General features: G+C 44.7%; 1 protein-coding gene across 1 annotated transcript in view; it reads right to left on the reverse strand.

The window, feature by feature from the left end:
* Positions 1-9,257, reverse strand: part of LOC115471170 (placenta-specific protein 9-like) — a 39,044-nt gene extending 29,787 nt beyond the window's left edge. The window contains exon 1 of the mRNA XM_030204871.1: positions 9,036-9,257. Within this exon, the coding sequence (XP_030060731.1) occupies positions 9,036-9,093 (58 nt within the window). The 5' untranslated portion in view covers positions 9,094-9,257. The remainder of the gene's footprint in view (positions 1-9,035) is intronic.
* Between the last annotated feature and the right edge of the window lie 3,175 nt (positions 9,258-12,432).

The raw sequence follows: 12,432 nt of genomic DNA on the forward strand, positions 1-12,432 counted from the left end.
CTTCTCCTGCCACCACCCTGCCTTTTTTTTAATCCATGCAGCGATGCAGGCAGTGCCTCGCGTCTGCCCTGCATGTGCTGTGAAGGAGAAAATCGCATCACTGGCGTCGGGCCTTCCCTCGCTGTGTCCCGCCCTCGAGGAAATAGGAAGTTACCTCAGAAGAGGGCGGGACACAGCGAGGGAAGGCCCGACGCCAGCGATGCGATTTTCTCCTTCACAGCACACGCAGGACAGACGTGAGGCACTGCCTGCGTCGCTGCATGGATTTTAAAAAAGAAGGCAGGGTGGTGGCAGGAGACGACGGAGCACCCCCCACCCGCTGACACCCGGGGCGGACCGCCCCCACTGCCCTGCCCTTGCTATGCCACTGGTCTCAGATGATTTAATTATTGGAGTTAACAAGCAGTTAATTGGCACTAATAATGATACGGGCGCCAATTTGCCGCACGCTATTCTGTAGCAATGGGCATCTAAATTGGATCATGTGCAACTCAAAAGGGGGCATGGCCAGGAGGGGCACAGATGGGTCAGAGGTGTTCACAACAGATATGCACAGTGGCACAGAATAGCATGGATCTGCACCCAGTTTGCACACCAGGATTTACACCTGGTTTCAGCTGCTGTTAGGTCTTTGTGCCCAAATTCGAGCGTGGAATTCGGCGCTCATCCCAGAGTGCCCATTATAGAATGGTGTTGAGTTTTTATCAGCACCTAATTTTTGATGCATTTATAGAATTTCTCCCTCTGTGTTGACCCGTGTTTTCAGGCTGCGGGTACTATTTCTGGGCACCATTTGTGCATGTCTGTGTCACTTAGCAGTCATCAGCACAGATACTGAGTGGAAGGTACAAGACAAGTCAGCAGAGGGATAAGAATGCACTAGGGGAAGAGGGAGTTTTCTGGTGTTTATCCAAGAAACACCGATTATGATTTTTTTTTTGCATCTGGAGTGCTTCATTGATTACTTATCAGTTAAAACCTACAATCAGAAACCCTAATTATACCAATTTATGTTGTCAGTCCAAGCTTTGATCATTTTGCTATTCCCACCATGTCCATGTTTCTACTTTTCTTTAAGGAGGGGGGAGGGTTGGGATGTGTCCAAACTTTGCTCCAATTTTATTCAAGTGCTAAAGATGCTTCAGATTTATCGGTGAAAACTACAACAGCATTTTCACTGGGCAAAGTCTTGGAATTAAAGGGAAAAAACTGAGACATTGACCCTTCCTCTAAATACTCATGACATTATTTCATCCATCAATTGCGGCGAAGCTAAACATGTATCCTACCAAAGGGGTGGAAGGTGTGATGGAGGTACAGTGGAGTGAAGGGGGGAGTGAATCAGGGCCAGTGTTAGGGGGAGGCAAACAGGGCAGCTGCCTTCAGCCCCACAGCTCCAGGGGGCCCCACAGGTCCAGGTATCTCTTCCCCTTCTCCTACCACAGTCTGTCTCCTCCTTCCTTCCCAATTTTCTTAAAAAATGTATTTCCCTTCTCAGAGGGGCCCCGGTGCAGCAACAATTCTTACAAGTTTCCTGCAGCTGCCCCAGAGCTTTTCCTCTTTGCACATTACCCCCCCCCCCCCCCCCCCCCGACACAATTTCCCAGGACCAGTGGTTAGGTCTCTGACATCCGCCCTTCCCTGGTCCAGAATCTCTTTTCTCTCTTCTCCCTCTCCCCTTCTCCCACCCTGCACCCTTTTTCAGCCCAGTGCCTTAAAAGGTGAAGAACAAAAGGGTTTTTTTTTTTTAAATCTTGACAGCTTTTTAATTTATTTGAAAGCTTCCCATATGTGGATATTAATATTATGAAATAAAATTGAATATCAGTAAAACTGCTTAAAAATGATTGTAGCTGGTGGAAGCAGCACTAATAAAGGCTATATTTTGTGCTCCTTTTTCTACACTGTTCTATAAATACAGTAATATATGTCCAAATTTCAGTGAAGATATCCTGTTTACTGATGGGTTCATCTTAACTGTTCAATGCCAAGGACAGCCCCGTCGTATTTAAAAAATGGCTGTCCGTGGCATTAGGAATTGCATTAGGGCCTAATGCCATGGACAACTGTTGTTGTAATCTGCCTTGGGAAGCTTGGTGTTATAAAGATTGGAAGTAGAATTAAACTCTTCTTTCAAATCACATCTTCATCTCATCTCTTTTGTACAAATGGATTACTCTGTTTTGAGCATGTTTTAGGGACAAGTGGTTTTCATAAGTCAAAATAATAAAAAAAATGGTTTTCTTTCATGCAGATCTCTCATTTGTTTTAACATAATTAAATGGGCTTTAAACCCCTAATGCAGTCCATTGGTTTCCTTATATTTTGTCCTGCCCCCCCCCCCCCCCCACAGTAATGCCACCATCTCTCTCCCATGTACTACAGTCCTACCTTGCTACCCTCCCTGGTGGTGTAGTGGCCTCTGTGGCTGCAGGGGCAGGAAGGAATCCCACTCTTTCCTGCCCGCTGCCACTACTCAGTCTCCAGCGCTCTTCGCTTTTCTCTTCTGTGCTGTGGCCGCCGCCGCTGTGTTTTCTCAAAATGGATGCCAAGACTTCAGCGGCAGTCTCGGCAGCCATTTTTTAAATAAGGCAGGGCTGTCCGTGGCATAGAACAGAGAAGTGGAGAGCATTGGAGATAGAGTAGCGGCAGCGGGCAGAAAGAGTGGGATTCTTTCCTGCCCTTGCAGCTGCAGAGGCCACTACACCACCAGGGCGAGCGGCAAGGTAGTAGTACGAGGGAGTGGGATGGTGGCATTGTGGTGGGGGGGAGGGTAAGCAAGGGTAAGCATGGCAGTCTCTGGTTCCCCCCCCCCCCCGAATGTTGGCGCCCCCCTGCCGTGTATACCTTGCTTGCTGTGTTCTGCCAGCCTTGCAATTTCCTGTTTCCACTTGGGTGGATTGCAGCAGAGAGGGAAAGCTTTGGAACAGCCAGAAGCAGCTTATGAGGATGGCTGCTGTACTGGGCCCCCTCTGAGAAGGGAAATACAAATTTTAAAGAAGACCGCATGGTGAGGGGAAGGGAGGGAGATGGATTGGTGGGGAGAAGGGGAACAGATGCCCAGACCTCGTAGTAGCAATGCAGGTGGAGAGATTGGGGGATCAGGAGCCCCCTCCTTAATTTCTGCCATGGACCCCACCATATCTAAAACCGGCCCTAGAGTGGAGGGCTGTGGAGTGCAAGAGTAAAACATCAGCAGCTTGGAGTTTGGGGGAAGAGGAAAGGACAGTAGCTTTGTTCATGTGCCTTTACTTGTACAAGGGATGAACAGATACTTCAAACTCATTATAAGGGATCAGTGCTTTTGCTGTCAGAATCCTAAAAATGAACTGCCGCTAACCATCAAAGGCTTTTCAAATGCTTTGGAAGAAAATCATATGAGGATGACACTGAGAGGATGTGAAGATGATACATCTGCTTGTCCCTGACTTTTGGCTTCCACTAATTGACTGCATTTTTGTGACTGGTTTCTTTCCCAGCTAAATTCCCCACAGATGGAAACTGCTACAGTCCAACTCAAACAAACCTTCTATTTTCTTTTTAACATGTAGCTTCTGCCTAAAGGAGGAGTCTGTGCTAGCAGGTGCATGCAGCATTATTCAATCTGTAGGTCCTGATAAACTCGGAAATGGGACTTGATATACCACCTTTCTGTGGTTATTGCAACTACATTTAAGCACTTAATATAGTAAGTACAGGTACTTATTTGTACCTGGGGCAATGGAGAGTTAAATGACTTGTCCAGAGTTACAAGGAGTAGTGGTGGGACTTGAACCCAGTTCTCCAGCATCAAAATCCATTGCACTAACCACTTTCCCTCAATGGAATAATATCCCACCAGAGCAAGGACGTGCAACACCACCTAGTGTCTGCCTCACCACTGTAGACTATAAATCTATGCCTACCAGGGCATCTCAACTATTAGGCAGGAGCCTAGGGCAGCAACTTCTTAGGAGCAGCAAAGAACAACTGAAGTCAGAGCATAACAATAGGCCTTGACAGTCACATAGCATATTCTTTAGTCTGTATTTTTAAAGGATGTTTGTGCGATGATCATGATAGTTGAGTTGATCAAAATTGTGGGGGAGCTGCAGGCTAGTGGCCTGAAAATTAATTGAGGGGGGCTGTAAGGCTGAAAATTCACCTTGCACTAGCTCTGATGCATACTTTTGTATAAAATTAGGTTTGGGGATCTATCTCTCTCTCTCTCACTCTGAACTATGGTGTTCAGTCCGGCCTCTGTGAGAATGTACAAGATTTTTCAGCAATGTGCCATGATTTGGCTAAAATTTTACCTCCACTTTCTGAAGCACAGAAAAGAAACAAAACTCTTTTCCTTTGCCCTGTTTGTTGTTTCCACACCCAGCTGCTCTTTGCTCAGGCACAGACAAGCGCTGCCCCCCTCTGGTCTCAAAAATTCATCTACATCGTCATCTCCGGAGAGCTCATGTTGGTGCACTATGAAGGGTCACAACCTGCACAAAATCCTGTTTCACCGGAAACAATATAACTACTAGAATGCTAACCTATTCTGAAATGGGATGGAGAATAATTCAAAAAGCCGAAGTAAAGAGTTGTTTGAAATGAAAGACTGTTGTTGCTCTCCAGGTTTCCTTTTGAAACCTACTTAAGCCTGCAACATTACCCATGTCCACCAACAAGTTAGTTCAGTCCTGGTTTTGCCCCGATGCTCAGACCTCATGCCCCGATGCTCAGAAGCAAATGCGGGCACAAGAGGCCATTAGCGCTGAACTAGTACCTGCATTAGTGTGCATAGAATGCTCAGATAGCGTGGGAAACAATGAGTGCACCAAAGATTAGCACAAATAGCATGCTAATGTAGTCAAACGCATGTTAATGAACTCATTTCCTATTCCCTCCCAATGCTGAGAGAACAGTGCAGAAAACAAAGCTGCTCATACCGCTGTAAAAAAAAAAATGCCAGCTCAGAGCAGGCCTTAGGGGGCTAGAAGAGAAAATTTCTCATGATCCTTTCTCTAAAATCTGCCAGCTTTCATACAGGTTGGACTCAGAAGGAAGCCCGTGCAAACCTCCCATTATCTGAAAATCATAGGCTTTGGTATATGTTCCATTATCTGGAAAACCCTCTATTAGCCAAAATTGGTTGATTTTCATATGTTCTTGAATTTTTTTGGAAACCACTTTAATACATTTGTGCAAGGCAGTAATCAAATTAAATCAAAATCAGTCCAGGAAACCCCCATTTTCTGCAACTCTTAACTCTATTACGTGTATCATGTTTGATCAGATACGATATGATTTGTGCGCCTGCCATCAGGTGCCGTTAAAATCCGTGCTGAGCTATTACTCTGTAAAGGGTACTCTGTGCAGAGCACTCTTTATAGAATACTAGTAAAAAAGGCCCGTTTCTGTAGGCAAGGAAACGGGCCTTAGGCAGGCAATTCCCCCCCCCCCCCCGTGCTACGGCCCCCTCGAACCCCCCCTTCTGCGAACCTGTCGTTCCCCCCCCAGCGAAAACTGCCGCCACCGCCGCCGCCATTGTTGTGCTACCTGTGCTTACAGCTGAAGTGTTGTTCTTCCCTTCCCGTAGGTTCTTCAATCATCTTGTCTGGAAGTTCCTCTGCATGCGTCTGACGTCAGACGCACGGAGTTAAACTTTCTGAGAAGATGATTGAGGAACCCACCCGAAGGTAGTGCACAACAGCGGCGAGAGGGGGGGTGCGGTTTTCGGCGTTCCGGGGGGGGGGGATCGACAGGTTCGTGGGAGGGGGTGGGTTTCGAGGGGGCCGTAGCGCAGGGGGGGGGGGTGACAGCTGATTCCGAGGCAGTAGGAGGAGTAGGGAAACTCCTCCCCTTGCCTTGGAATCAGCTGTGTTGACGTCAGTGACGTCCGTGCGTGTCTGCCTCGCAGACCACTTGCAGCCAGGGAGCCACGGTCCCAAGCATAGAACGTTGGAGGTGAGAATTATTATATAGGACTATCTCAGAAACAGAATCGGATCATCACGATCATATCTAAACCTACATTACCTGAATTGCAAAGGTCTTAAATACAAAACCACTTACGCATCCTGCTTCTCCTACATAAGCACACAACTATGGAATGAACTCCCAAATGCTGTGAAAACAAACCACAACCATCTAAACTTCAGGAAATCACTAAAAACCAACCTCTTTAAAAAAGCTGACCCCACTGGCCCACCGTAATTCCCCACACCCAGCAACACCACATAACCAATGATTGTACTGGACAATATACAATTTTCATTCCCTCCGACCATCATGGTACCTGATACACACCAATCTCATTCGACCACAATATAACCTTGTATTTGTTATCAACCGAAATGGCGAACACCTTCTCGGTACTATGTAAGCCACATTGAGCCTGCAAATAGGTGGGAAAATGTGGGGTACAAATGTAACAAATAAAAAATAAATAAAAAGTACAGATTTTAAACTCACCTAATTTTGGGTGTCATTTACTGAATCTCACCCTAGCTGGTTAATGCTGTCACACCCACTCTCTACCCATCCCACCTGACAGAAAGCTTCTGAAAAATTCAGTGTTGTTTAGCACACAACAACAGACAACCTACCACAAAAACCCTTTAATACGGTCATGCAGTAGCCTGTTTCTGGGCATTAACTATGCATTAACCCCATGTATTCTATATAGTCTGCCTAGAGTTCGCACCGAAATACAAGCATATTCTATAAAAACGCATGTAAGTTAATTGGCTTGATAAGCTAATTAGCATTGATAACAGCACTTAACAAGCAATAATGAGCACTAATTAATAACTTGTCTATTAGATTGTAAGCTCCTTGAGCAGGGACCGTCCCTCTATGTTAAATTGTACAGCGCTGCGTAACCCTAGTAGCGCTTTAGAAATGTTAAGTAGTAGTAGTAGTAATAATTAGAATTTACACACACAATTCACTAAGCGTATTCTGTAACGCAGTGCGCCTAACCTCTAATGTGCACAGGCAAAAAGGGGCATGCTAATGGGCAGGGAAATGGGCATTTCATGAGCATTCCAAAATTAACGCATGCTGTTATAGAATATGGCCCTCAGCGGCTAAATCTATGCACCGGGTTTTAAGCCATGTTTTCGTTGGTGTAAATGGAGGCGTGTAGATTTAGGTGCTACGATTTCCACCTATAAATCTAGGTGCAGCTTATAGAATAGGTTTAGGCAGAAATGTTTTCCACGTGGATTTTTAGGCGACCCTTCAATCCGTTCAGTACTCTGCTGCACGTCTTATATTCCGACTGAACCGATATACTCACATCACCCCTCTCCTCAGGTCACTTCACTGGCTTCCGATCAAATACCGCATACAGTTCAAGCTTCTCCTTCTCACCTACAAATGCACTCAGTCTGCAGCCCCTCACTATCTCTCTACCCTCATCTCCCCTTACGCTCCCGCCTGAAACCTCCGCTCACAGGACAAATCCCTCCTCTCAGTACCCTTCTCCACCACCGCCAACGCCAGGCTCCGCCCATTCTGCCTCGCCTCACCCTATGCTTGGAATAAACTTCCTGAGCCCATACGCCAAGCACCCTCCCTACCCATCTTCAAATCCCTGCTCAAAGCCCACCTCTTCAATGTTGCTTTCGGCACCTAACCCTTTTTACCTTTCAGGAAATCTAGACTGCCCCATTTCGACTACCCCTACTTGACTGATTGTACATTTGTCCTTTAGATTGTAAGCTCTTTGAGCAGGGACTGTCCTTCTATGTTAAATTGTACAGCGCTGCGTAACCCTAGTAGCGCTTTAGAAATGTTAAATAGTAGTAGTAGCAGTAGTAATATAGAATCTTCCCCCCCCCCCCCATGTGCTTAACACACTTTAGTAAAAGAGCCCCATAGTCTGACACAGGCTGTATGTTGTCTCATATCACTTAAAGAAGTTTTATGGCTGACATTATTGAATATGATCTAATATTCTGTCCAGTCAATGGCTTATACTGTCACTGTACCCCCTCAGCCTCCCACCTACCCATCCAGATATATTTATCCTGCCCTAGTTTTTCTCATGCCAAAAAAGAGATATTCAGCTCTATCCTGCAGATATTAAACACCATATTGTTAAAGTGCTGGAGGATGAGGGCTACAAGCCCCTAATTTCTTGAGATCTCATTTTGATTCCTGCTTGAAAAAAATGCACTTTTGTGCCCGAAGTTGTATGTTGAATAGATTTTTTTCTTAGTTACTCTTCCAGCAGATGACTCCTAAATGCTAAAATCCTATTTTGTAAATCTGCTCCCTGAAATTAACTAAAGGCATAATTATATACAACATAGGATCATAGCCAAAAGGAAGCCTTTTCTAAAGTACAGAAGGAATTCCTGTGTTGAAAAAAAAAATAACATTTGTCTTCTGTTTCCATATATTTGTAACTTATTTCTCATGAAACAATTAATGAAATGCATTATTTCTAAAGAGCATGTCCTGCTTTCGTGGGATTTTCTGTATCATTTAATATACAAGCTTCTCTTCGCAAATAAAGAAAGCATGACTTGTTTTTCAAACACAATTTTCAAACATAAAAGGAAATTTTAAGACAATCCAGGAACGTAAGACCTTTGAAGTCAAAATGATTAAATATTTTGACACCCACCAGACAGGATTTAACAAAGAACTGGGTTTTCTATCCCACTATAAACCATAAAATTCTACTGCTTTGTCACTCCCTTAGCAGCCATCCATCTCTCCCTGTCTCTAACCCACCCAGCTCTCCCTGTTTCTCACCTCACCCACCCCACCCTCTTCTTGTGAGACTGTCATTGGAATGCTTTCGTGTTTCACTTATATATTCTAATATTTGTCAACATTTGCTTATTTCCGATCTGAAGAAGTGTTACCTTTGAAAGCTAATCAAAAAATGCATTGTCAGTCCAATAAAAAAGGTATCAACTTATTTTCTTTTCTCTGTTTTGATTTAGTTCTATTATTATCTTTAAAAGTGGACTAACATAGCTACCACATCACTTTTTTTCAAACATACACTTGCTAAAATCTCTGCAGTGAGATGACTTACTTACCTGAAAACCTTTGGTCTGTCATAATCAGAAGGAAAGTCAGTGCAAAGAGGGCACGCATGATCTGGGAACAGTGGTCCTTTCTGATCTGCCAGGAGGAGACAAGATGAGACTTTCAAACAAGCTTCACTGTTCAGAGTGGGAGCCCAAGCAGTTTTGTGCTGAGCTGATCTTCAGTTCCAGCCAGAGAGAAAGGCTGAGGGCTGGGAGGAAACAGATCAGAACTCAGCCAAAAACACTCTTAAACTGTTCGCTCGCTAAAATCAAATGCCAACAAAGGTTCCAGTTACCAAGAGGGCTGGCAAAAGTTCAAACTCCCAAACCTTCACTCTACTATTTATTTGTCTTGAGCATGAATGGAATGTGATAAACATTGGATTCCTAAATCTTTAATTTCTTCCTCTAACAAAAGCACTGGAATATTTTTAAGGCTATAGAGCAGGTTGAAAATGGGAGAGGAGGGGGAGCTTTTAATTTGCCTGCAATTATAGTAAATGACGGCAGATAAAGACCTGAATGGTCCATCCAGTCTGCCCAACAAGATAGCTCATTTTACATGGTATGTATTACTTTATATGTATATCCGAGTTTGATTTGTCCCTGTCTTTCTCAGGGCACAAACCACAGAAGTCCACCCTGCACCGGTTTTATTCTCCAAATGCCGGTGTTGCCACCCATGTCCGCTAAGATTCCATAGATCCATTCCTTCTAAACAGGATTCCTTTGTGTTTATCCCATGCATGTTTGAATTCTATTACCGTTTTCATCTCCACCACCTCCCGTGGAAGGGCATTCCACGTATCCACCACCCTCTCCATGAAAAAATACTTCCTGATATTACTCCTGAGTCTGCCCCCCTGCAACCTCAATTCTTGTCCTCTAGTTCTACCACCTTCCCGTCTCCGGAAAAGTTTAGAATGTGGATTAATACCTTTCAAATATTTGAACGTCTGTATCATGTCACCCTTGTTTCTCCTTTCCTCTAAGGTATACATGTTCAGATCGGCAAGACTCTCCTCATACGGTTTGCAACGCAAATCCCATACCATTTTCGTAGCTTTTATTTGCACCGCTTCCAGTCTTGTTACATCTTTAGCCAGATACGGCCTCCAAAACTGAACACAATACTCTAAGTGGGGCCTCACCAACAATTTGTAGAGGGGCATCAACACCTCCTTTCTTCTGCTGGTTATACCCCTCTCTATGCAGCCTAGCATCCTTCTAGCCACAGCTGTCACCTTGTCACATTGTTCCTTCACCTTCATATCCTCCGACACCAACACCCCAAGGTCTCTCTCCCGAGTTGAGCTTGCTAATCTCTCCCCTCCTATTCAATATCTCTCTTTTGGGTTTCTACACCCCAAATGCATCACTCTGCACTTCTTGGCATTAAATTTTAACTGATAATCTAAACACAGTCTCACACTCACTGTGCATGTGTAATGTAAAACACTCACCCTGTCAATTATTACAATTATGGATGGAGAAAAAAAGCTTCAGTATCGCCACCCAGCCAGCCCAACATAGCAGGCTATAAGGCGTAGGTACGGCGTGCTATCATTTAGCTTCAAAAAAACTCCATCTATTAAATGCTAATTACTTTTGCTTCAATAACTTCATTCAAGATACTTCTCAAGCTCCAGTGGCAGATGTGTGTGTTTAAAGTTATTAGGAACAATTGTTGCAATATTTCTCAGATACAATCCTTAATAATGTGTCCTTAAGTTCAGCCCCGGTGTTCCCGCCAGATATCACTTAGCTTTAATCCAAAACGCCACAGTGTTCTGCTCGCATCGGTACCACCACTGTGGCGTTTTGGATTAAAGCTAAGTGATATCTGGTGGGAACCCCAGGTAACCTCAGTTACCAGTCAAATCAATTCTGAAAATGCCCAGTGTAGCTCACAGCTCCCAAGGTAAAGTGAAGTTCTGGGTTTTTTTTTTCTCTAACTACACAGTTGTGCACAAATTGCCCCTCCTCCCAAGGTTTGAGACACTAGGTGCTATGTAACCAAATTGATTTAATTAGGTCTCTGGCACTGAACTTCAAACCCAATTCTAATAAACACAACTTTAAGACAGCTACCGAACCAGAGTCACCAAATTTTGTGAAACCAAGTTAATTGGATTAAGTCGCTTGGCACAGGTACAAAACACAGTTCTAGAGAGCACATTTTAAGACAATTGCAGCATAAAAATATGAAATCACTGGCACAGAAGTTCAACACAGTTCAAATAAGAAACTACCAGCATAAAATTATGAACTCACAATGCAACAACAATTGTAAGTTATAGGCAATAAGATAGAAAGGAACCCACAAGTTGCTGTATAAATGAAAAAGGGCTGGAACTGACTTCACAGTTTAGAACAGTGCATCCTTTATGAAGATGCTTTCTCAGGAATTCCAAAATAAATCTACTGTTTATGACGCAACATTTGCAGATCATTCATCTAAATTAGAAGCCAGGAATCCCAACTTGGAAAAATCCAGCCATTGAATATTTACTGATTCACTCAAATTTAGTCTTAAAAACCAAACTTGAGTGTGCTGTAAACAACCAAGCAGACTGAATTTAAGATTTCTCTGAAGTTTCCAATATCATAGGAGATTCTGCGAAAGACCTGTCTAGGTCAGTTTCCCAATTCTGCCTTGGAGGCATGCCTATCGATCGCTGCAATGAAAATGCATCACTAGTGCATGCAGATCTCTCATGCATCATTGTGGCGGTCCTGAAAACTGAACTAAAGTGTGCCTCCTGAGCAGTGCTGGGAAGCACAAGTCTAGATATTACATAGATTCTGTAAATATTTATTTATTTATTGGGATTTATTAACCACCTTTATGAAGAGATTCATCCAAGGCGATGCACTTACAATTTTGTCTTACAGCATAACATTATACAATGTGATACTCGCAAGCAAGCCTTCTTCGAAGTAGCCCCCACACTCTGGAATGAACTCCCTGAAAGACTTTGCTTAACACAAGGCTATCTCTACTTCAGAAAGCAGGTGAAAGCTTGGCTTTTCAACCAGGCCTTTAATGGAAGAAGTAACTAACTTGTTAGCAGTGGCGTTCCTAGGGGGGCGGACACCCGGGGCGGCGCCCCGCCTCCCCAGGTGCAGCACCCTCCCCCCAATGCAGCGTGGACCCCCCCCCCCCCGGGTGCACGCTGCTGGGGGGGGGTGCCGCAGCGCGCGCCTGCTCAGAGTTCCCTGACTTTGCGCGTTCGCTGCAGCTCCCTCTGACCCGGAACAGGAAGTAACCTGTTCCAGGGCAGAGGGAGCTGCAGCGAGCGTGCGAAGAAGTCAGCAAACTCAGAGCAGGCGCGCACCGCAGCACCCCCCAATGGCATGCACCCAGGGCGGACCGCCCCCACCGCCCCCCCTTGGTACGCCACTG

The sequence above is a fragment of the Microcaecilia unicolor genome, chromosome 5 (genome assembly GCF_901765095.1).
Source record: "Microcaecilia unicolor chromosome 5, aMicUni1.1, whole genome shotgun sequence".
Classification (NCBI taxonomy): Eukaryota; Metazoa; Chordata; class Amphibia; order Gymnophiona; family Siphonopidae; genus Microcaecilia; species Microcaecilia unicolor.